We start from the raw sequence: 26,468 nt of genomic DNA on the forward strand, positions 1-26,468 counted from the left end.
ATTGAAGTTCATTGCCCAGTACAAAAACAGCCACACCATAAAAAGGACATTTTATGACATCTTGACACATTCAGTGTCATGATACTGAATGGACAGAACCAACATGGATTTGAAAGGGTTAGTCTTGTCTTAACAAAATAGTTTTTTTGAGGAGATAACTCATCTTAGATAAGGAAGTGTCACTGGATATGATTCATATGGACTTCAAGAAGGCATTCAACAAGGCTCCACAGAAAAGACTGTTATGGCCACGCGAGGAGAGGTAAAAATCGACTCCCCCAACTTACCACTCCAGGTCTGGCTGTAACATGGTTATCTGTGAATTTAGTGAAGATGTGCTTTGCCAATACGGTTGGAGTCCTATTATGTACGCTTTCTGGTCATAAAGAGTTAATCAGATAGGTTTTCTGAGTGTAAATTAAATAACAGGATAAGCTTATTGATCTTACTTCCTGAATTAAAACAAACTAGGTAAATCATGACTCTCATTCACACACACACTAGTACAGATGGTAGAATAATGACGATAGGCTTAAAAATTCATTACAGTTTGTGAAGAAAATAAACAAGCAAAGAAATATATGGTTAACTGTCCTTTGGCTGGTCTTGATATGCGGATTCCACATTGTGGCCATTTTGTTCACTGGTTTTCCTAGGTTTAGCTGTATGGAGCAGGTTTCCACCTTCTGTTCCCAAAAGACCTTAATTTGCAGTAGATTCCTCTTCTCAGGATGGTTACTCTGCAATGTCCATACTCAATACTTCTGAGGGAGGGAGAGAGAGAGGGATAGACAGACAGAGACAACTCTTGCAGTCTTCTAGTATATCGTCCCGATCTCTGCTCTGACTTGGTAAAAAAGTTCTTAAAAAGCTATGCTGGGTGTATTTTTCAGGGTAATTTGATTGCCGTGTCTGCTGCAGTTATTGTAAACAATTATTGAGAACAGGTCATTACATTTTTTGATGTCTCATCTCAAACTTTTGAAGAGTGGTAGCGTAAAAGTCAACAGGAAATGGGATCTTTCACCCTCCAGGGAAGTGGGGGTGGTTTCGAGAGTCTGTTCTTTTTCATTCCGTTTGAGGGAAAATGCAAGCTAAATATTCAGCTGGCAGTCTTTCCATTGTCTTAATAGGATTACAGTTTATTGAAAATCCAGCCAGAAAAGGCGGCATTAGAAATTGTATCTTTTTCTTTAAAAAAATTCTTGCAACAAGACTTAGAACAAAATTAGAGTACATAAAATTGGAACTGAGTAGGAGGTAAGAGACAGTAGGGATAACATGTACGGATTCCAATTGGCAGGATACGATTAGTGGTGTCCCCCAGGAATCTCTACTGGGGTCTTAGCTTTTCAGTATATTTATAAATGACTCAGTTGAAGGAATAGAGCCATATATCCAGGTTGGCTGACAAACCAAGTTAGGTGGCACAGTGACTCATCAACCCTCTTGACAGCAACATCTACCACCTAGGAGGACAAGGGCAGCAGGCACATGGGAACACCACAAACTCCTCTCCAAGCCACACCCCACCATGATTTAGAACTATCACACCAACCCTTCAATACAACTGGGTCAAAACCTGGACTGCCCTTCATAACAGCACTGTGGGTGTAGGAAATATAATGTTTTCCCCCTATTATTACTGTGGGATACTTTAATGCACTTATTTGTTTTGGGGGTGGGGGGGGATGGAGAAAAGACAGTGTGCAGCTCTCTCTCCATCTCTAGTTTAATTGAACTGCCGACAATCAGACCGCAAGGTTTGAATCATCAAAAGGGATTAGATGTAAATAGGCATTTGAAACAGATGGATAAACTAGGATGAAGCCTCAGCGTGAATGGAATTTGCATTTTCAGATTAGTTGAGAAGTTACTTGATTTTCAAAAGGGACATAAAACATTTACAGTTGGCAAAATAAATAAGGCAAAGTTATTAAGTTTATTTCCCCCCCAAGGTGCTGGCCCTAATGACAACATGAAAGATAAAAATCTAACTTCCAAAGAAAGGTTGAAACAATGGGATCATTACAGGTCAAAAAGGGAGAAATATATTTAAAAAAAGATGGAAAGCTGCGTGGGGAGTAGCTATGAGAGACCTGGAAAGGTGCAGTGTTTGAAACAGATCTGTGGTGGGGGGGGGGGAGCCCCCTAACCATCCTGGAGAAATTTGCTCTTCCAGAAAACAAGGTTTTATTAAAAACTTTGCAATTCCATTTCAAGCAAGAGGGAGAAATCACTGAAAACCTCCCTTACAGCAACAGTACGTGCTTGTGATAATATTGCTGTATGTTTTATAGATTAAGAATCTATCTGGGCTGTTGCTGAAAGGGTTATGTAGTTGGGAGTTTAGTCAAGTAGAAATCTGGTGACAATGGTTATAAAACTAAATGTAATTTTACATTAGCTTTTTCTTTTAAGAAAAATTGTTTTATTTTAATCTTTAAAATCTCTAAAGGTGTTAAAGGACTCATTATTTCTGATTTCAGTGCACAAGCCTTTTCATAATAAATACAATTGTGACAGCATGGGCAAGTTTCCCTTTGGGATTTAGTCAGCCTGGCAAATACCACCTGCCATATCATAACACCATATAGACTGCAGCAGCTCATGAAGATGGCTCACCACTGCCTTCAAGGGAAATTAGGGATGGATAACAAATGCTGGCCTAGCCAGTGACACCCACATCCCACAAAATGAATAAAAATGAAATCTGTATGTTTGTTAACCAGCAACAAATAAAAACCTGTAGCAAAGGAAACCAGATTTGTAAATTTTGATCACAATTAGTAATTTAACCATGTTTTACAATGCAGTTATTTTTCTTGGACACTGAAATCCAAGCAGAAAATACTTAAACAAGGGCAGCTGTAGCTCTGTTTACAACTTTGGGAGTTAGAAGGTTGTGGATTCAAGAACCATTCCAGAAATGTAAACAGCTTGTCTGATGTGCAGTACTATACTACACTGGCTGTCATCTTTTGAATTATGTTTAAGCCAAAGATATTTTAAAAATAAAGTTCCATGGCACTATTTGGAAGAATATTCAACCAACAGTAACAGATTGGTCTCATCACTATGACATTGCAGGATCTCACCACACATTGGTATGATCCATATTTCCTACATTAGTGATTACACCAAACATGACTATGAAGTATATTGATGATATCCAACATCTGAAAGGAACTATGCTGAAGAAAGATCTTGCATTTACATAGTATCTAAACTTTTGGATTTTGTAACTTAACATTCTAAGCATGCACTTAGCTGTAGCATCACCACACGACAAGAATATCAGAATATTACAAAGTTTTATTGCAAAGAATCATACAAACAATGCAGATCTGTTCCACTTGCTATAAATAAAATTTTGTGATGTTATTTAATCCTTCCTGTGCCCATTTTAGATTGGTGACACTATGGGAAAGTATCACAACCAAATGTATGTTCAGTTAGAAATGAAAGCATGTTTTAAAATCAGATTAATTGTATCTATACAAGAGGAAAGTAGGGCATCAACCAAAACAGCCTCTTTTCATTCCACTTTAGAAAGCTTCAGTCATGGATCACAAGAGGAAAAACTGCGAAAAAAAAAGTCAAGCTCTTTTACATAATGCTACTCCAATATAAATGGTCAAATTTTCCAACCAGTACTGTCACTAATTGTTAGAAGTATTTAACAATAAGTCTTGAATCTTGCATAGTCTGGAGGATGCAGGTAACAGTTCCAAAACATTAATCTGAACAACGTTAATCTAGACTAACATTGTCCATTCTCAATCAGGTTCAAAACTAGAATAAAATTGTACTATTGGGTAGAAGATTAACTGAAGTTTGGCACAATACCGAAAGCCAAAATTTCCTGAATGTGCAAATTTAGGACTCAGCAGCACCAGGAGTTTACAGCATTAATGTAGCAGAAATAAAACAATATAACAGATAGCAACTGGAGAGAGAAACTGAAGATTTTAGGTTGTAGATGTCATGTCTGCATAATTAATCTTAAAGTGGATTCCAACTGGAATTTCACCTTTCATGATTCAGATGTGCACACCCATGTAGAACCAGTTCTAATGAAAATAGTTCAAGCTGTTGGACTTGACATTTTTCACCATTCTCCCCACTACCCCAGAGATGCTACTTGGTCCACTGAGCATTTTCCTTCAGTATTCGTCTCCAGTCAAGAGAGCTAGATTACAAATTACTTGTGTGATCCTGATGGGATTATGTAATTAGATGTATTAGAGACTTCAGGCAAAGACAAAAAGTTACTGTTTGAGGAAGGTTATGCAAGACAAATATAATTTAGTCAAAACAGCAAGGTCAATTCAAGGCTCAAATACCAAACCTAATACAAGTTTGACCCTGCAGAGTAACCACTCAGTATATAGCTATAGAAAGGCTGCATCTATTCTTTATCCATTTCAATCATCTGCTCTGACTGAGGGTGTTCAATCAGTTGTGGGGCAAAGGGACCCACCAACCAGTTGAGAGGAGTGTTGTGAAGCACATAGTCCATTACCCCATCCATGGATTCCCGAATCTTCAGCATTTGCTCTCTGCTTTGCGCCAGGAGCTGCCCAGAGAGATCACCGAATGAGCTGGCAGAGGAGAAAGAGGTGTGGATGGTCTCTGCTGTTTTGCGGATCTGCTGCACTTTGTCTTGAATGTGCTGAGGGAGGCCGTGTACACTTGAAGCCAAGGTCAGGCAGGTAGTCTGTAGTTGCTGGGTGAGACTGCGAGTCATGGTTAGGGTTTTAGATTCAAGTTGCTGCAACATAAGAAACAATTTAGAATTTGGTCACCTTTTGGTGTTGTCTAAAGACCATTTAGGGGTCTCAAGCTTTCTAGAGTAAAACTCAAACTGCAGAACAGGATTTCTACCAAATACAATACAATCTTGTTTGTTAAGTCACATTACAATGTTGCCTGGTTAGGTTACTTGTCTTTGCTACACTTGTAGTTGTCTCAGTAACAATTTGACTCAGCAGTCGATTTGGGGGCGGGGGGCGGTGCAGGAGGAAACTGGAAGGAAAGCTGGTGTTCCAATCATGATCACTATCTAGGTTTCTCGCCTGAAAAATATCCAGGCTTTGCCTGACAAGAGGCAAGTAGATCATTGTAGGAGCAGGGAATGGCCACCTCCATGACGAGAAAAATGCTGGGCTACCTCCATCATTGATGAATTTTCCTATCAAAATCACCTTGAGATGTGAGACAACAGTAACAATGACTAAACTGGCCTAGTAATAAACACCTGGCTGTAAGAAGCCAAGAGATTGGGTCCCCTGTGCCACCTACCAAGAAAGCAGGAGCTAGTGTAACCAATTGGATATTCCATTCAATCAGGCAGCCAAGAAAAGTAAACATCTTCTAGGCCAGAGGAGTAATTTATGCATTTCCTGTCATGGATTAATATCCATCTCCAATATACAGCAGCATTTCCACCAAACTTACTCTGGTAGAACCACCCTTCCCCTCCACCAGCAAGAACAACAAGAGCAGCAATGTCACATGAACATCACCTCCAAGTCACACCATCCCTACAAAGGGCTGCAGCAGTTCAAGATGGCAGCAGCCCATCACCCACCCAACTGGAGGCATAAAAAGGATCTGCAATACTCTTGCCAGTGGTAAACATGCATAATTTTAACAGAAGTCATATAGGTCTGTTAAATCCAGCTACAATGCCCTCCCCATTAGGTCAAAAAGCCCACTGGCTGGACTGTCCAAGTACAAATGGCTTCTTGGACGAGGTGCTGGCTGGCTGACTGACAGTCTATTTTCAGGAGGGGAGAGATTGAAAGTTTAAAAGAGAAGTGTCAAAAAAAAGTTTCAGATGTTCAATAACCTATTCACAAATCAGGATACCAGAGTGGCTGTATATCCCAATATGCCACTGGCTTAGGAGAAATACCTCTTGGGCTTAGCATGAAGACAAGTTTTGCTACCTGTCAGGGCAACACTTACAGGAACTGTGTCTCCTAAGGCTCACATTATGGCAGTTCTCAGGTATTGCACGGTCACTCCATTACAGAACTAGCCAGGAAGATACAAGCATTCTTTAAAATTTTAGTAGCTTTGAAGTGAAGCGATTTATCCTTTTGAGTATAACACAGGGATTGCGAAGCAGTGACTATTTGAATCAAAAGAGCCTGAACTAATTTCCCTCCCTTGGCAGCAAAGTTCTGTACAATAGCTGCCCAAACCTCCACCTGCTGACCCCAGAGTAAAAATGAATCTTTACCTCTGGTTTCTGAGCCTCTTCTTCCACTTGCTCTTTTGGCTGTTTTTTTTGCCAGTCAACCCAGGTCTGATGCAGTTTGCCCTGAACGTCATGCAGCTTCTGATTTGCTGTATCTACCCCTTTCTTTGCCAATTCAATCTGAAGAAAAAATATAGCCAGTGATAAAATGCTGAAAAATTGAACTGACTGGCAGACTAAAAGTTCCCAGTGCAATCTCTCCATTTCCCATTTCAGTGCAAATTGAGCTTTCCTTGAAGTGCATTGCCAGCCAGTCTTTTAGAATTGAAGGCTAACAAGTTAAAAAATATTGGGCAGGATTTATCCCATTGCTTCAGGACTCCAACATTGGGACCTGAGCTTGCACTTGCTGGGAGCCAGCTTGACCAGCAGTATTTCCCCACTGTGGCAGCTGGAGGCCACCTTTGCACTTGTTGCCTTAAGGTTGGCAGGTGGGCCCTGATGTTGCTGGTTAAAAATCATAGGGACAGGAGCTTCAGAAGCCCCAAAGGGAAGAGATGGGCACTGTCAAGACAGGTTGGCGACAGAGGAGGCCTCAAAAGAGAAAAAAGGGATACCCTCAGGAGGCATAAACAAGCAATTCAGAGGGGCCCCAACTAGTAGGCCTCATTGATGAGGAGAACCCCTCCAGGAGCAGCATTGGGCCGTTGGTGCTGCCAGTCCACTTCTGAGCAGGAGTCTCAATTTCCCCCAGATGTAACACCCACTACCCCACCTGCAGCAGGAGGCTGCCTCCATTGCATTGACAGCCACCCCACCATGGGGTGGGGGTTAGTGGTGGCATGGAGGTGCTGCTCTGCTGTCAGAAATAAAAAATGTTGGTGAGCCTGGGGTTTAAGTACTTTAAAATTGGCTGCTTGCCTTCATTCATCTAGCAGGCAGCTGATCTGCATCCCCACTCACCCTTCAGAAACTTCCCTGGTGACAGATCTGCATTAGGGAGCAGCCTTGATACCCAGGCACCCCTCCACCAAACTAAGGGGGGCTGGAAAATTCAGTCCACATATGTTAGAATGAGTGCAGCCAATTTGGATGAGAGAAAGAAGTGTTCAGGCCAATGACTTTTCATTAGAAAATATGAAAAAGTCATTGACTTGAAATGTTTACTGTTAAACTCTCTCCAGAAGTTGCTAGACCCCAGGTCCTATTATGTTACACACCACAGCCAGGATTTTGCCCTTGGCTGGGGTGCTCGACAAGGGTGGTCAGGAAGCTGACCACCACCTGCAATTGGCACCACACTGATTTTACGCAGGCGGGCCAATTAAGGCCTGCCCAGCATGGAACGTGAGTGGCAGTGCTCAGCGTTACCTGTGCAGACAGGTGAGGGCAGTGAGTGGGCCTAGCATGATTTTTGTGCATGTGCGCGAAAGAGGCACAGAGCTGCCTCAGGGGAGATGAAGCGCTTTAAAAAATTAATAACCAAAATAAAAAGGTCATACAACATGTTCCCTCATGTGACTGTCACATGAGCAGGGACATGGTTTTTAAATTCAGGTATAAAATTTTTTTTTATTTCTATTGGCTTTAGAAAAGTTCATCCTGCCCATGGATAAGGTTTACTAAAGCGCAAGGCTGCTTGGCGTTTTTGCCTGTCTGCTAACTGCACGGTTGGATGGGCAGTGTAAATTTGAATTTAATTACTTTAATAGGCCTTTTAATTGGTGGCGGGTGTGCACCGGAGTCGGCAGCACACCTGCAGAACAAAATTTTGCAGTATTAAGTGATAATGTTGGGACGCTCACCTGATGTCATCACGTCATTTTAAGCTTAGCTGGGTCGGGCTCGTGCCCTTCTGCTGAGCTCAATATTCTGCCCTATGAACCTAGTTATTATGATCAGGGACATTCTAGATGGAGGAAGGCACATTCTGCTAGAGCAGCCAGTGATCTCTTGTATATAAAAATAAACAAGTTTGCTGCAAGTGAAGAGTGCTTCTTGGGATGGAATCATGCCTATTTCATGTAATGATTCAAAAACGACATAGCATTCTTACCAAATCCATCATGTTGAAGCAGAGACATGCCTTGACTACTTTATCTGGTCTGCTGCATAGTGTATGGAGTGCACTGATATGCTCCAAGCCACAGCTCAAAGGATAAATCAGAACCTGGGGTAGTAGCTTTGACTTACAGCTGGAGACATCAAGTGGCAACAGGGCCATCAATTGGAGCATTTACTAATCAAATCAGTGGCCAGTTTGGACGTGGATGCTGATAGTAAGAACCTTAGCTGGCGGAGGAACTAGGTTGGACAATTGCCATGCAAGTAAGTCAAATTTTAAAGTTGATGTATTGTGTAGAGAAGTGCTATTGACACTCCATTCAGCTGTCTATTGACAAAAACAACACATTGAATCAAAGTTGGCATCAACTTTGTAAGAGGAGCACATTCCTTCCAGTACTTGGAGATAGGTGAAGGATCCCTTAATAAGTCTAGTCCAGCCATCATTTCTTGGGCATGTAAAAAAGGGGGACAATGTCCATGATACAAGAGACTGGTCATACTGAACCTGAAGATATCCATGTAGATTAAAAACTACAGGACACATTTGGACTGATGGCAGATTCTTGCAGAGGCAAAGAATAGGCTCCAGTCCATGTCAAAACCACCCAGCAGCACAAGGGTCACCAGTAGCATGTATTCTTACCAGATCCATCGTGTTGTGAAGCTGAGCCATGGTATCTTGGCTGTTTTGTCTGGCCTTCTGCATCTTGGATATGGAGTGTTGATATGCTCTATGACGAAATTTTGAAGATAAAGATCCCAAGCGCACATGGTAACTCTGCTCTTGTGCTGGGGCCACTTCAAAGCCCTCAACAGAAGCAGCCAGTTTTGCTGAAACACAAGAGGATTTCCAATCAAGGCTATTACTCAAGACAGGTTTTACATTCAAGTTTGATCAACTTCCTTCCACCCTCAATCTGATCTAGGGTTCTCAAATCAAACTGTTTGCATAATGCTTCAGTGCAGAGGATCTGGGTGTCCTCGTGCATGAATCGCTGAAAGCTAGTATGCAGGTAATAAAGGAAGGCAAATGGAATTTTGGCATTTATTGCTAAAGAAAGGGAGTATAAAAATAGGGAAGTGTTATTGCAACTGTACAAGGCATTGGTGAGACCACGCCTGAAGTACTGTGCAGAGTTTTGGTCCCCTTACTGAGGAAGGATGTAGTTGCACTGGGAGGTGGTCCAGGGGAGGTTCACTAGATTGATTCCAGAGATGTGGGGCTTGTTTTATGAGGAGAGATCGAGCAGTTTAGGCCTATACTCGCTAGCGTTTAGAAGGTTGAGAGATCTAATTGAGGTATACAAGATGCTAAAGGGGATAGACAAAGTAGACGTGGAGCAGATGTTTCCCCTTCTGGAACATTCTAGAACGAGAGGCCATAGTTTTAGGCTAATGGGTGGTAGATTTAAAATCAGAGATGAGGAGGAATTACTTTTCTCAAAGAGTCTTGAATCTGTGGAATTCACTACCTCAGTGCAGTGGATGCTGGGACGGTGAATAAATTGGAGGAGAGACACAGATTTTTAATTAGTAACGGGCTGAAAGGTTATGGGGAGAGGGCGGGAAATTGGAGTTGAGGCTGAAATGAGATCAGCCATGATCGTAATGAATGACAGGGCAGGCTCGAGGGGCTGAATTGCCTACTCCTGCTCCTATTTCGTATGTACTTAGTCAAATCTGCATTTACAATGACAACTTCTGAAGCTAGAATTAACCACTGTTGGAACCGTTTAATACTTTTGCAGTCTCAAACCTCCTATACAGGAGACTGTGCTCCTGGCCATTAAAGGACATTGTGAGGACTAGAGTCACTTATTCCCAAAGTAAGCACTAACTTTCCCAATGCAGAAGTGAATGTAACTGAGCTTTATAACACCCATTTTCCTTTTGGACAGTTCAGCATTAAACCATTTGACTAGAGCATAGAGTAGGGGGAAAGCAAGAAATGAATAGTTAGTGGGATAAGTGTTAACAAACGATGTATTGCTTTTTGTTTACAAGTACTGCTTACAAGCCATGTTCTGCACACTAAAGAACTTATTTCTCAAGGGTAGAAGTCTGCAGAACATATCTTTAAAATTTCAATGGCATACATGCTCAAGGTTGACAGTATAGAGAATGATCACTGACGTGCAAGATCCAACTTGACCTCTTAAGGTTTATGGCATTAAAGCTGATACAAAAACATCCCATTACTAAGGAGGAGGTAGTAAATTAGATCCTCTCTTACCTAGTTCTTCCTCAGTCATTGGAAGATAATGATCAACCATCTCTTCAGATTTATTGAGTGCACTGTCCACACCATTGACCACCATCTGCCCTACTCTGGACGCCATGACAGTATTAACTCCTACAACCATCACTGTCTTGGTTTTTTCAATGCCACCATGCACCACCCCCTTGGCCATGTCCACTACCCCAGTCACTGTATTTTTAGCTCCAGTCACTGTGTTGGAGACTGCATCTTTGGCTCCTGTTATTGTGGATGAAACCAGTTCTCTGGTATCAGCAACAACCTGTAATTATAAAGGGAAAAGATGACAATTCAGTACATTTTTTTTGTAATACTAGTCAAACCAAACAGTGCAAACATCAGGTTCTGGATGAGCACTTGCATTCTCATTGTCTAGCTCTATAATCCATACAGGAGGCGATTTCAAAAACGTGCACACAGATGCAGCTGGTGAATCTGTCAAATTGACTTCTACAATTAATTTCCTCCCCACACAAGCCCAGACACTAACAAAATTATGGAATTGTCAGCTATTATTTCAATTTGTACAGAATCCAATAGTTACTATTAGGTTGTGTTCAAAAAATTAAGGCAAAGGGAAATTTAAAAGATAGGGCTTTCTAAAAAAAGTAATAGTTTGAGACACCATCTAAGCAGGCATTTAAATATGAAGTTACAACTTAGTGGTTTCACTAGCCACTATAGTAAAAGATGGCTTCAGTAGATTGGAAGTGCAGTGTTCCTATAAACTATTGGTAAATTACAATCCTTTTGAAAGCTAGGTACCATCTGCAGGGTTATTTTATAGATGATTTCCTTACCTGGGGTGTGGACTGTTGAAGGATTGGAAGCTTCTCTTCCAGTTTATCCAAGCCTTTACAGGCATATTCATTAGCTGCTGCAACTGAGCACAAAAGAACCTTTGCTTAGAGGCAAACAATTGTAAATTGTCCACATCGAGCCAATTGGCCCACTCTAGAAGTTTAGCTTTAGACACAAAGTTATTGAAGGGCTGAGAACTTGAGTCTCAGTATTTATCTTACACTTTAAATAGTTTAAATAAAAATTGTAGAGATTTTTAACCCTTGTTTGCTTATCAAAAATAGTATTACATGTTCATATTTTACTGTACTAATCCACAATAGTAAATACCTACAATCACATCAATTACCTCTATTTGCTTTGATAAACATCACACTACTTAAATATGGCTGTAGTGACAAAATGCAAAAGTAGCCAAATTTGGGAATTAAAATGCAGGCTTCACTCCCAAGTGCATTAGAGCCAAGAGGGCCACAACAACTTCTTGTTGAGCTTAAGTTTTGAGACTATCCACAGCAAGGGCTGTACTAAGCAAAGCTTAAAGTGCCCAGGATTCTTTTGAATGCTAGCTTTAAATATATAGTACAGGAGTCCCTGCTTATAAACATTCTCAACTACTAGAAGGGTCTTGTAAAGCAGGAAGGCAGAGCTTCTGAATAAAGCTCAGTTCATTAGTAAGCTACTGGTAATGCACAAGAACTCTGTAGCTTTTATTTACCATTTTTGAAACTGAACCTTCAATATGAAAATCTGTCAGTTTGTACCTTCTAGAGATTGAGAAAATAACTTCCCACTTTTCCTTTATGATGCAATAATGCCTAGTGTTTAGCAGCAGATATGATATGCTACTTTAGTATTCTTGGCAGAAGAACAAAAATAGTCACTTGTAATATAGGGAAATACAGCAATAAACCTGTATAAAGTCCCAAGGTGACTAAATCTGTTTAGCGATGTTAGTTGAGGGATAACTACTGGGCATCTTGCTTTTAAAAAAATCTTTTACAGCCACCCAATAGGTCTGGGTCCTCAGATTAATGCTTTCATCTGAAAGTTAGGGATGCATACCTGAACATGCCTTCATTTCAATCTTCTGAAGGGCAGGTAGAATACAATATAAAACAATTGCTTCAGGGCAGACTTCAGATCAGAGCAGAATTCACACATGAATTCTTAATCCTCTACTTGGGTGGAGCCATGTGACAGTTAGAAATTGTAGCTTAATTATACTTGGCAACTAATTGATTCTTTGCCTGATCTCGAAAAACTTTAAAAATGATTTTGCACTTATTTAGGAGAATTCTAGTTCCTTTTAATTATCACCAGGCACCAAGCTTACATTTCAGAAAAAAGGTTCCTTGTGTCCAGGGGGTCCCAAAGCAAAATATTCAATTATTTTATTCTTAATGAACAGGCACCATTAAGGCAAATTTTAGCCTTTAAATTTCAGGCAACTAAAATACTGTATGCTCCAATCTTACTTTGAGGCTCCAGCTTGTCTATAATTGGCTTGGCACCACTGACAGCCACAGCTGAGATGGTCTTCACTCCCTGCTCAGCAACATCACAGACAGTCTTCACATATGGATGGTTCTCCTTGGTGCTGTTGTATGCAGCTGATACCATGTCATAGGCAGAGCTCACTAGAAGCAGGTTGGTCACCCTGTCCACCACATTCTGAAACAAGTCATGGAATCACCAGATCATTGCACAGTAATTCATTCCAATGAGGCAAGGGACAAAAGAAACTGCCCAGTACAGTTCTAGAAAGAATAGCTGGACTTTTATAGCAACTTCCCATACCCAGTGTAAGGAAATGCTTACAAAATAGAAAAGATTGCACAATCATCCTAAAAGATTATGCAAGGATTTTAGTATATCAATTTGTACATTTAGTGAGCATCTCAGATACTTTGTCTAGTTCAGCATAGTTCTACCTATAATTTACAGCAACCACTTTAGGTACTGTTCAGTATCTCTTGTTAGACCAGACAAGAAATAGAAGTTACAATATGGAAACTAGCCATTCAGCCCTACTACTTTGGGTTAGTTCAGGCAGAAAAAGGGTTAATGACCTCAAAACATCAAATTTTTAAAATCTCTCACCACAGGTGCTGCCAGACATACTGAGCATTTCCAGCAATAAGCTTCGAGATTTCATTATGGGTCAGTATTTGCCAATTATGAGCAAGTCATCATTCCAATCAAATACCCTTCCTGTTTCACATATCTTATCCTGCCCCTATCCTACCCCCATCTAATTTTGATAGGGTGTAGCTTCTGTCTAGAGCTGCAATCCCAAAATGGAACACTAGACAACATCAGCTTCTCTCATCCGTCCGTTTTGAATTATTAACAGTTACAACAATAAATAACCTTAATAAAAAAAAATAGTTCTTTTGGCTTCATTGAAGCGCAAGGAATAAACAAAAAAATGATAAAGAACTGAACAGTTGGGAGAGGGCCAAGTGTTTTGGTGAATCGAGTTTTGGGGGGGGGGGGGGGGTGGAAAGAGGCCCCTTTTAAATGAACATTAAATTATAAATGCGCTGCTGCTTAGTTTTTAAAAAAATATATTAGTTTGCCTTTTACAATAGAAGCTCTTAGACGAATTTTGCAGCTATTTCAAGGCAATGAAAGTTAAGTTTGTTGCAAATTAGGCCAAAGGTCACAATACCGAGTGCTTGAGTCGATGAGTAATATTTCCCATCAGAACAGAAAGTAACTCCCCGACCGCAGGCCCTAAACTCGTGCTAAACAGGTCATCATCTTACACTGTACAATGGGAGGATTTCTCAATAGATTGCGGTAGTTAGTAACTATAGAGTATTAGTTATCAAGTTAGAAAGCTAGAAACACACCCATCCACACTTGCTGCCACAGGGAGTAGTTAAAGTACCTGTTGTTCCCCGTTCTCCTGGTGCTCCGGTGGGTTGGAGACCGCAACATTTTCGGCTACTTCCGACGCCATAACAAATCGACCAAGTCTGGTGGAAAGAAATTAGGAATAAAAATCAGCTAGTTTAACTCTCACAGGCTGATATCCAGGGCCGCCGAGGCTGGGATAATGCCCGAGTAAGAGAGACCAAGGACAGATTCTGAACAACTTTTACAGTAACGAGTTCATTGACCAGCTTATTAAAAGTTGGGCGGAATCCCAGAAACCCTTCAGTAGAAAGTTTAAAAGTCTGCCTGTGCCAAAACACACCAGAGAAGATCCTTACAACAGTGGAGGTTACTTTGAAACACTTTCGAACAAAAACGCATCAGAAACCTACTAAATAAAATAATCAAAGTTTTGGAAAATAGGCAAAAAGTTTAATCTTAACTTACCAACTCCGCTCAAAACCTTACACTACTCTTTACACCCTCTACAGTTTAGTTCCTAGTACGGAGTGGTAAATTCTAAAACCCTTATGACGCTATCCGGGTGGGGCACACTAAATGCTTGTCAAAAGGTCTGAGCAATCAACATGGAAAGAATGAAATTGATTTAGGCATGGACAAATCAAAGACTTCAGAGGCGGAGTTTGGTTCATTTCAGTCATGTCAAGGGCTGAACCGAATCTGGATGTGACTGGAGTGCGGGGTGAGGGCGGGGCGGGGCGAGGTTACTTCATATGACCTTGGAAGAGTTTGATTGGTGAAATATTGTAGGTACGCAAAATATTAAAGTAATACTAAACAGTAATGTTTTTATCAGCTGACTACAAGTGAGATCACAAGATAATAATGGACCAAAGAAGACTATTTGACTCAGTTCACTCATTCAGCCTGTCCTTAATCGGCACCATCCAATTGGTTCTTAAAATATTCACAGAATCACAGAGTGCTGAAAAGGCCCTTCGGCCCATCGAGTCTGCACCGACACGTGAGAAACACCTGACCTACCTAATCCCATTTACCAGCACTTGGCCCTTGAATGTTATGACGTGCCAAGTGCTCATCCAGGTACTTTTTAAAGGATGTGAGGCAACCCGCCTCCACCACCCTCCCAGGCAGTGCATTCCAGACCGTCACCACCCTCTGGGTAAAAAGGTTTTCCCTCACATCCCCCCTAAACCTCCTGCCCCTCACCTTGAACTTATGTCCCCTTGCGACTGACCCTTCAACTAAGGGGAACAGCTGCTCCCTATCCACCCTGTCCATGCCCCACGTAATCTTGTACACATCGATCAGGTCACCCCTCAGTCTTCTCTGCTCCAACGAAAACAACCTAAGTCTATCCAACCTCTCTTCATAACTTAAATGTTTCATCCCAGGCAACATCCTGGTGAATCTCCTCTGCACCCCCTCCAGTGCAATCACATCCTTCCTATAATTTGGCGACCAGAACTGCACATTGTATTCCAGCTGTGGCCTCACCAAGGCTCTATACAACTCCAACATGACCTCCCTACTTTTGTAATCAATGCCTCGATTGATAAAGGCAAGTGTCCCATATGCCTTTTTCACCACCCCACTAACATGCCCCGCCACCTTCAGAGATCTATGGACACACACGCCAAGGTCCCTTTGTTCCTCAGAACTTCCTAGTGTCATGCCACTCATTGAATACTTCCTTGTCAAATTACTCCTTCCAAAGTCTATCACCTCACACTTTTCAGGGTTAAATTCCATCTGCCACTTATCTGCCCATTTGACCATCCCGTCTATATCTTCCTGCAGCCCAAGACACTCAACCTCACTGTTAACCACCCGGCCAATCTTTGTGTCATCCGCAAACTTACTAATCCTACCACCCACATAGTCATCTATCTTGTTTATATAAATGACAAATAATAGGGGATCGAACACAGATCCCTGTGGTACGCCACTGGACACTGGCTTCCAGTCACTAAAGCATCCTTCTGTCATCACTATCTGTCTCCTACAACTAAGCCAATTTTGAATCCACCTTATCAAATTACCCTGTATCCCATGTGCATTTGCCTTCTTTATAGGTCTCCCATGTGGGACCTTGTCAAAGGCTTTGCTGAAATCCATATAAACTACATCAACTACACTACCCTCATCTATACACCTGGTCACCTCCTCAAAAGATTCAATCAAATTTGTTAGGTATGACCTCCTTCTGACAAAGCCATGTTGACTATCCCTGATCAAACCTTGCCTCTCCAAGTGGAGATAGATTCTCTCCTTCAGAACTTTCTCCAATAGTTTCCCTACCACTGACGTGAGACTCACTGGCCTGTAGTTCCCTGGCTTATCTCTGCAACCCTTCTTAAATAGCAGAACCACATTAGCTATTCTCCATTCTTCTGGCACCTACCCCGTGGCCAGAGAGGAATTAAAAATTTGGGTCAGAGCCCCTATGATCTCCTCCCTTGCCTCCCTCAGCAGTCTGGGTCACAAATCATCTGGACCTGGAGATTTGTCCACTTTTAAGCCTGCCAACATCCCCAATACCTTGTCACTCCCTATATCAATTTGCTCAAGAACTTCGCAGTCTCTCTCCCCGAGTTTGATACCTTCATCCTCATTCTCTTGGGTGAAGACGGATGTGGAGTATTTGTTCAACGCTCTACTGATGTCCTCTGGCTCCAACCGTAGATTGCTCCCTTGGTCCCTTATGGGCCCTACTCTTTCCCTGGTTATCCTCTTCCCATTGATATACCTATAGAATATCTTAGGATTTTCCCTACTTTTACCAGCTAGAGCTTTCTCATATCCCCTCTTTGCTCTCCTAATTGCTTTCTAAAGCTCCACCTTGCACTTTCTGTACTCCACTAATTTGCTTCCCTTGTATCTGCTAAAAGCCTCTCTTTTCCTTCTCATCATATCCTGAATATCTCTGGTCATCCATGGTTTTCTGGGCTTGTTACTCCTTCCTATCACCCTAGAGGGAACATGTTGAGCCTGTACCCTCCCCATTTCCTTTTTGAACGCCCCCCACTGCTCTTCTGTAGATTTCCCCACAAGTAGCTGTTTCCAGCCTACCTTGGCCAGATCCTGCCTTATTTTACTAAAATCTGCTCTCCCCCAATCCAAAACATTTTTTTGCAACTTGTCTATTTCTTTGTCCATAACAAGCTTAAATTGTACCATAATAAAAGCAAAATAATATGGATGCTGGAAATCTAGAACAAAAACAAAAATACCTGGAAAAACTCAGCAGGTCTGACAGCATCTCCGGAGAGGGATACAGTTGACGTTTTGAGTCTGTATGACCCTTCATCAGAACTAAGAAATATAGAAATGTGATGAAATATAAGCTGGTAGAAGAGGGTGGGACAGGAGAGCTCAATAGGGGGGGCAGTGATAGGTGGAGGCCAAGAAGAGACTGCCAAAAATGTCATAGACAAAAGCGCAAAGGGGTGTTGATGGTGGTGATATTCTACTATGTTGTGGTCGCTATCACTAAAATGCTCTCCCACCACCACCTCAGCCACCTGTCCGGCTTCATTCCCCAGAATTAGGTCCAGCACTGCGCTGTCCTTTGTTGGACCCTCTACATATTGTCCTAAAAAGTCCTCAAGTTTCAAAAGTTTCAAGAAATCCACTCCATCCAAGCCCTTAACACTATGTCTATCCCAATTAATGTTGGGAAAGTTGAAATCACCTAATATAATTACCCTATTATTATTTTTACACACCTCCGCAAATTATGCACATATTTGCTCCTCAATTTCCCGCTGACTGTCAGGGGGTCTATAATAAACACCTAACAATGTGGCTGCCCCTTTTTTAATCCTAAGCTCTACCAACAGAGCTTCATTCGATGCCCCCTCCAAGATATCATCTCTCCTTACTGCAGTAACTGACTCCTTAACATATTCCAGGGTATTTGGCTGCAGTGGGAGTCTGTTGGTGTGTTGACCATTCTGTGTGAAGAACTTCCAGATATTAGTCCTAAAATTGCTTTTGAGCTGCCTAAAAACAAAATACTGCAGTTGCTGGAAATCTGAAACAAGATCACAAAATGCTGGAAAAACTCAGCAAGTCCAGCAACACCTACAGAGATAACAAACTAGTTCAATGCCCACTTGCACAAGGCTCAAGGCTCTGTATGCTCTGCTCCTGCATGATGCCCTATCCTACCTCAGCCGGCATTCACCCAGCGGTGAGTGGGAAACACCCAAAAAGTGTGAGGGCACTGGGGTGGGGGTGCTGGGGAACGGATCCTCACTGTCAAGCACTCAGTGCCTGATCAGCGGATCCAGCATCAGGATGGTGGTGGTAGGGGGTGGGTGGGGGCGGAGCCTGCTGAGAGCCACCTCCTGCCCTTGCTGCTGACCCTCCTCCCCCTGTGAACCCCAACCTGTGACCTCCATCCTGCAAAACCCCTTCTGCCATCAGTTGCATATTCCTGTGTCCCTTGGCTATCCAAGGCCTTGGGTGGGCATAGTGCCAGCCTCTGATTGGCTGGCAGCTTTCAGCAGGTGGGACCTCTGCTCCAAGGGTCTGCACTGGGGGAAGGCTGGCCGCTGTCCAGTTAAGTGCCTCATTGGTACTTCATGAAGCAGGCCTTCCGAAAAGAGACAACGTGGGCTCTTGATGGCTCTCCAGCCAGAGTATGAGACCTCCCCTCCCATCACTTCAATTAAATACCGCCCACAGTGTGTGAAAAGCTAAAAGTATGGGGAAAATATCAGATATGAGGATAGAGCAGGAAAGAGGCATTGAGGTAGAAGATCAGCCATGTTCTTATTGAATGGTGACGCAGGCTCAAGTCTCTGTTTGCTCTGTTCCTGCTCTTATTTCCTATGCTCTTAATAGGCAGGTGAAAGGGAAGCATGACAAACTGACAAAGCAGACCAGGACTCAGCAGTCCAAAAAATATGTCAATCCAGAAAAATGACAAAAGCTGACAGTCCAAAAACAGTGATTCATGGAAACATGAAGTTAGACTAAAAGTGCAATGGGACACAGGCTTGTGGCTGCAGATATACCAATATTACAATATACCAATAAACCAATATTCCATAATTTTATTGAAGAAGGAAACAAATAAAGTACCTGAGAAATTGCTGTTTGTGATATTGACAGATTTAGAATCTGAAATTTGAATGCTGATGGCATGTTCATGAAATTGTGATTTTCATATTTTATTTGGTGTATTTTCAGACATTTTAGAGCATATGGTGATTTCACCTTTCAAGCCAAATATAATTTCTCCTGGAATAGATGCAGATATGTTGAAAGTGAAAGGAAATGTAGGGACCTAAAGCACAACTTCACTGGGCCCAGCAAATCTAACCCCAGATATGCCATCATAATTTTTATCTTTTGGGATATCTTTTGGGATAGATGTGTAATTATGAACTGTATTGCATTCTTTATACACAAAACAAAACTGCCTCACTTTTGCATGAGCTCCTGTCGCTGACCTCATGGCAGCCCATAATTGCGATTAGTCAAGTTAGAGAAATGCTGAATTGACTGTTTTAAATAAGTAACTTTAATTTTTCAGTGGCTTCAGAAGGTATAAGGATGAGTCAATATCACTGAAACAAAACCTTAGAACTGAATTCTCATGAAGGGCCACACCCAAATTTTCACCTGATTTTACTTCTCAGATGCGAATCAGCATATCAACCATAGTTGATACTGTTAGCAATAGATGATTGCTTAATGCACTGGTATTACCTTTCTCCATCTGTTATTCTAACAGACGGGTTAACCTGTTTAAAAAAGTCAACAAAGGAAAGTCAGTAGAAGGTGTAAAGCATTCATTTATTATCACCACAATAATTTCTGGCCTATATTGCGGATGTGCACCCAAAGCTGCTGTGTTGGTGTCTGTGGCAATAATGGTTATGAATAGAATCTTCAATAGAAACAATGCCCCCAGTATTAATCAGAAAGCTGTTTCTGAGAAGAATAGAAATGATTTACTAAATGGTTCTAGGTCTGAACAGGCTTGAGTTGAGGAACAGAAAAGGAACACTTACATCGTTGAGAAGTTTTTTTATAGAACTCCCAAACAGTGAGAAAGAGATCAATGCGCAAATTTGTCAATAAACTTCAAAGGCATGTGTTAAAAATTAGATTAGTAATATTAGGAAGCTTTAATTTCCCTATATGGACTGGGAAAAACATAGCACTAAGATTAAGGAAGGAGAGGAAATTCTGATTTGTGTACAGATGAACTTTCTCTAAATCAATTTACCTCCAATCCAACAAGGAAGAAAGCAGTAAAATAAAAGCAAAATATTGTGGATGTTGGAAATCTGAAATAAAAACGGAGCTCTGAAGAAGAGTCATATGGACGCAAAATGTTAACTCTGTTTCTCTCTCTACAGATGCTGCCAGACCTGCTGAGTTTTTCTAGCATTTTCTGTTTTTATTATGAAAGGAAGCAGTGTTGAATCTGGTTCTGGGAAATGAAGTAGAGAAATTGGAATATGTTGGAAAGTGTACTGTTGTATGTTACAGCAGGAGATCACCTAGCTAACAATAACCATAACATAATTCAGGTTAAAGTCAAAACAGAAAGAAGCCAGAAAATATTGAAGGTAAAAATGTTCAAGAGGGGAATAACTAACTTAAAGAAGGCTCCTAATAAGGTAGATTAGAAAAGGTGATTGCAGGATAAAGCAATAATGAAGTAAAGGGCTTTCAGGGAAGAGATGGTTTGGGTACAAACTAGGTATACCCCTCAGAAGGGAAAAGGTAAAGTGTCCCTAGATGTAAAGGAAATTAAAGATAAAACAGAAGAAGGAAATTTAAGACAAAAGTCTGGAGTAAGATTCAATTAATAACCTGGAACATTACAGAAAGTACAAGAGGGCATTTATTTACTTTTATTTAGCATGTGCATATTCACAGAGCCAGACAATAGCCTTGTCAGTGGCTATATAGGTCTCCTCTACATTGGAGAGACCAAACGCAAACTGGGCGACCGTTTTGCGGAACACCTGCGGTCTGTCCGCAAGAAAGACCCAAACCTCCCTGTCGCTTGCCATTTTAACACTCCACCCTGTTCTCTTGCCCACATGTCTGTCCTTGGCTTGCTGCATTGTTCCAGTGAAGCCCAACGCAAACTGGAGGAACAGCACCTCATCTTCCGACTAGGCACTTTACAGCCTTCTGGGCTGAATATTGAATTCAACAACTTTAGATCTTAAACTCCCCCTCCCCCCATCCCCACCCCGTTTCTTCACCCCCCCCCTTTTTTTTCAATAATTTATATAGATTCTTCTTTCCCCACCTATTTCCATTATTTTTAAATCTAAACTAAAACCTTGTTAGTCTTTCCACCCCACCCCCACTAGAGCTGTACTTTGAATATCCTGTCTTCCATTCTTAATTAGCACTTTTCTCAGACAAATGTCACCACCTTCGACGCCTCTTTGACCCTTTTGTCTGTGACATCTTTTGATTATCTGCTCATCTCCACAATCATCACACCCTCAATGTGTCTCTCCACACCCCCCCCCCCCACCCACCCCCCCACCTTAAACCAATTATTATTTCTCCCTTCTTCTAACTATGCTTCAGTTCTGCCGAAGGGCCATGAAGGCTCGAAACGTTAACTGATTTCTTCTCCGCCGATGCTGCCAGACCTGCTGAGTTTTTCCAGGTAATTCTGTTTTTGTTTTGGATTTCCAGCATCCGCAGTAGCTTTTAGCTTTTTGTTTTTAGAATTCTTTAAGCCCACCTTCAAGTTTGGTCAGTGGACACTCCTTGACAATGTGAGTCATTGTTTGGACTGCACCACAGCTGCAGCTTGGTTGGTCTTGGTGACCCCAGTGATATTAGGTGGCTGCACAGAGGCCTTGGCCAGCCTGGTAATGGTTTAAAAGGGCCAATTGTTGACATGGGAGATCAAAGCTGGTTGGATGAGCTGTGGGGTCTATGATGAGAGAATGGTTTCTGGTGGATGTTTTCTCCTGCCAATCCTCCTGTCATAGGTCCTCAGCTGTTACTCAGCATGGTGGACTTAACCATATTGGGTGCCATGAGGGAAGGTGTATTGTTGGTGGGTTGAGGAGGTCATTGAATAAGGGCAGGTGTTTTTTTTTTATTCGTTTATGGGATGTGGGCATCACTGACCAGGCCAGCATTTATTGCCCATCCCTAATTGTCCTTGAGAAGATGGTGGTGAGTTGCCTCCTTGAACTGCTGCAGTCCCAGTGGTGTAGGTACACCACAATTACCCTCCTGATGTGGGTGGGGGGACAATGTTGGTCAGGACTTGGAGCCAGAGGATGTGAGTTGGCTGAAGAGTACCTATGATGGTGCGCATTGTTGAATGAGCTGCACATCAATAAATTTGGTCTGGGTGGACTGGTACCACACTGGGGTGTAGCATTCTGTAGTTGAGTTTGTGATGGCAAGAGCAGAGGTCTTTTGGTCTGGGCTTGTGATCCTCCTGAGATACCAGCTAGTTAATTACCAAGGTGGTGTTATGGCACCATGGATGGTAAATGCTGAACTGCTCAAATCCCAGAGGGAAACTTGAAACAATTGCCACAACTGTTTTTGCAATTTGTATTTTATTTCGAGATGTGTGCCTTTAATTCAGTAGTAATAAGTCCACTTAGTCTTTGAGGTCTTTTTAAAAAAATAAATTAAACACTTATTAATAGAAGGAAAGATTTTAAGCACATAACATTGGTCTACAAATTACTACTATGATAACTCCTAGCTCCCCTAATTAATCTGACTCCCAGTTACACCTCTGTTAAGGCAACAGTAAAACAAAATGGATTTCAACAGACCCAGGCAAAGTACACAATACCCTGGACAGTAATAGTCACAGTGAGTTTTCTTAGCTTTGGTTCTTGTAGACAGCAACTTGATACCTAGAGGCTGGAGCCTTTTCATATTTGTTAGACCTTACAATTCCTTCTTCCCTCACACATAACCTCATCTTATTTATACATATTTCACCCTTTTTAATGTAAATTTCATTGTTCTAAGATGTCTTTGCAACTTTACTTCTCACATAATATAAAACTTTCTTAGTACTTGAATTATCAGTAACCTTTGGGAAAAATAAACACACTTTGGCTTAGCCTCTTATGGTTAGATGCAACATCTCATCATCTCTTTGAAATTCAACCTCCTCTGGTTTATTGAAAAATGCAAATGTTCCTCACACCTCACATTCTAAAACTCTATGTTTATGTATTTAGCATTTCAAACCTAGCTTCCCTTTTGATAACTCAAAAGCTCCAGAATAGCTGTCTTCAATTTAATAAAATCCCCCCCACACACACATACACAGAGAAACTAATCCAAACCTCACTATTAACCCACTTTAACAATAAATCACATTATTATTAAAATTATATTTTCATGACAGGAGGTTGTTGCAGGTTTTAATTTTTCCTGTAGTCTTGATGAGGTACTGTCTGTATGTGAGGGTTCCATCAAGGGTGATCTCTGGATAAACAGAGGCCATCCTGGGTGATTTTTCTTAGCACTGTCATCGTGAAGGCAGAATATGCTAGAGGCTGTTTAATGGTATTTGGTTTTAGGCACCATGTCTCGCAGGAGTCGGCCAGCTTTGCAATGCTGTCATTTAATGTGTATTCTAGCTCAGGGAGAGTGAGTCTGTACGCCACTGCAGGTGTCACCTGCATAGATAAACTTCCAGGACTGGGTTGGAGGCATGTCATTAATGTACAAATTGAACAATGTTGAGGCTAAGACAGGGCATTGAAAAGATTAAAATGGAAGACAAAAAGAGGTTATGAGAAAAGTCTATCAGACAACATTCAATTGAACCCTAAAGAATTTATAAATAGATAACATGCAGTTAACTAGGAAAACATTGGGCCAATTAAGGACCCAAAGGAATACTTTCATAATCAAGGAAAGCCAGCAGAGATTTGTTAACAAAAAACTCCGTCTGCCAAACTTGAATTAATTCTTTGATGTGGTAAAAAGTTGATTAAGGTAGCGTAGTAGATGTTGTATGTATGAATTTTTGGAAAGTGCCACACAGGAGATTCATTAAAGAAATGGAAGACAATGGAATTAAGGGGAAGTGGCAGAATGGAAAGGGAGTGGTTCATTGATAGGGAGCAGAGGATGGTGGTTGTGATGACTGTCACTTTAAGATCAATTTGACTGAGTAGGAATATGATTTGTTCACCCAATGTGTTACTAGCATTGTGGAATGAATTCTAGGGGAGGAGTTCCTTAGAAAATGGTTGAGGGGGGCTGGTTAGATAGAAGCAGCCACAGAAGCTCTTGTGTAAATAAAGTTTGTTTCGTTTGACTAACAAGCCTCCCAGAGCATGTTTCTACTATGTTGGATGGATGCTTTCCAGGCTGGGAGATGTTCTGGAGTGGAGTATCCCAAGAGGCAGCTTTGGTTCCATTATTCTTGAATTTTTATAAATGGCCTATATTTGGGTGTGGGTAGCTGTATTATAAAGATTGCAGGTGATGAGAGGGTGGAGGTCATGTGGCACAATGGTGGTGTCCCTACTTCTGGGCCAGAAGCTCCAGGTTCAAGTCCCATATCAGGAGTTGATAGCCACAAAAGACATGCTCATAATCAACCTGTTTGGCCACATTATGAGCCATAAATCCTTACAACACACCTGATAGCAGGTGGTAAGAGTAAGTGTTTCCTGGTTAGCTATACCGCAGAAGGCAACAGTAAACCACAGCAGTATTTTGCTAAGCATAATCATGGACCAAACCAATGGAGTTCCATGTCACCAACACCCTCTTCGATGATACCTTACAGGAGGAGTTATGAAACTTAGCAATGTGGTTAGAGAATGATGAGGATAATTAGATAGGATGGTGAAAACAAAGTAGAGACAAAGTCAATGGAAATTGGCGATGTGGGAAATGATGCAGTTTGCATGGACTTAAACACAGCACAACTTAAGGCTAGATGATCAAAGATCTTAGTGTCCATATACACATCCTTGAAAAAAGGTGGCATAGTAAGTTTGAGGTGGCTAAAGCTAACATGGACTAAGAGGGATGCATATAAAAGCAGAAATCAGAGAACTGATTAAAATCACTGGTTAGGCCTCGGCTATAATATTGAGCGATTCTGGGGCAACACTCCAGAAAAAGATGTAAAGCCTCAAAACAGCATAGGGAAATCTGACTAGGGAATGAGAGTCTTCAGTAATGAAAAAGTTAAGAGGGGAACTAATAGATAGTTTAACATTGGTTATCCACTCACTTGTCACAGAAAATAGAACCCAGAGGTTAGATTTAAAACCCTTAGGTGAAGGAGCTGGAGTGGATGAGGAGAAATCTTTCCAGGATTTGGATGCTGTACCAAGAGTGGAGGAAACTGATTCCATTATTAATTTTAAAGGGATTGGGTAGATAGTTGAGGAACTTGCAAGGTAACAAAAAAAGCAAGGGTGTTGAACTAAGCAACAGCACAGGCACAATGGGATGAATGACACTTGTTGCCATTTCCAAGACTGTGGCATGAATTCATCTACATTTGAAAGAGACAGTTAAGTGGAAACAAAAGGGGTTCCAATATTCTAGGAAATTGTACAAGAGCATAACAAATGGCTGGAGTGAGAAAGGCAGATTGTTTTAAGAGGACATTAGTCATCAGGGTGGCATCCTGATCTCACCTTGTTCAATACCAAATGAATCAATAAGCTCAATCAAGGATTACCTGACACTTGGAATATGCTATTGCTGGTATTCCAGATGCACACCAGCAAGCTAGTTATGGTCATCACTCAAGAGTGATGGTCAGTTCATAAAACCTGACATTGAAAAACTAACATTTAATGTACCTGCAAGAGCTGGGTTGGTTAAACTTAGCTTAAAAGAACAAAAATATTGAGATCATGCTGATCAGGATATAGAAATTGAGAAACAATTGCTGAAGACTCAGTCCTTGTGAAAGGATAGGTCCAGGATTGAAGGGAGGGAAAGATTAACACAAGGCAAATGATTTTACTTGCAGCAGCATGTAACCAGGAAAAAAAAAAAGTGTTCAATATCAGCAGTGGATTTAGGGAAAAATTGACTGATAGAATGGCTTAGCCTAATTTGTTCGGTATGCATTTGTTTATTATAACTGGAAAGTACATAGAAGTATTCAAGTCAAGCAGCATTATAGTGGTAATAAAAATCATGCTTATGAAGTAGAATTCACATTAGTCTTAAACCATTCCTAATCAGAACTATCCTTACTCAAGACAGCAGATATTGTAAATATATTCATACCCAGAGATAATTGGAGAA

The 26,468-nt window shown here is 41.3% G+C and overlaps 1 protein-coding gene across 2 annotated transcripts in view; it reads right to left on the bottom strand.

Annotated features, from left to right (window-relative positions):
- Positions 1-3,304: 3,304 nt before the first annotated feature.
- Positions 3,305-26,468, bottom strand: part of LOC144688779 (perilipin-3-like) — a 65,236-nt gene continuing 42,072 nt past the window's right edge. The window contains exons 1-8 of one of the 2 annotated variants that reach the window (XM_078555696.1): positions 14,664-14,787; positions 14,230-14,317; positions 12,812-13,007; positions 11,333-11,415; positions 10,509-10,794; positions 8,919-9,106; positions 6,251-6,388; positions 3,305-4,774 (exon numbers count right to left, since the gene is read on the bottom strand). In XM_078555696.1, the coding sequence (XP_078411822.1) occupies positions 4,412-4,774; positions 6,251-6,388; positions 8,919-9,106; positions 10,509-10,794; positions 11,333-11,415; positions 12,812-13,007; positions 14,230-14,301 (1,326 nt within the window). In that variant the 5' untranslated portion in view covers positions 14,302-14,317; positions 14,664-14,787 and the 3' untranslated portion in view covers positions 3,305-4,411. Of the gene's footprint in view, positions 4,775-6,250; positions 6,389-8,918; positions 9,107-10,508; positions 10,795-11,332; positions 11,416-12,811; positions 13,008-14,229; positions 14,318-14,663; positions 14,788-26,468 lie in introns of those variants that run through there. The other variant, XM_078555697.1, reaches the window with a different exon arrangement.

Source organism: Cetorhinus maximus, chromosome 13, assembly GCF_964194155.1.
Source record: "Cetorhinus maximus chromosome 13, sCetMax3.hap1.1, whole genome shotgun sequence".
Lineage (NCBI taxonomy): Eukaryota > Metazoa > Chordata > Chondrichthyes > Lamniformes > Cetorhinidae > Cetorhinus > Cetorhinus maximus.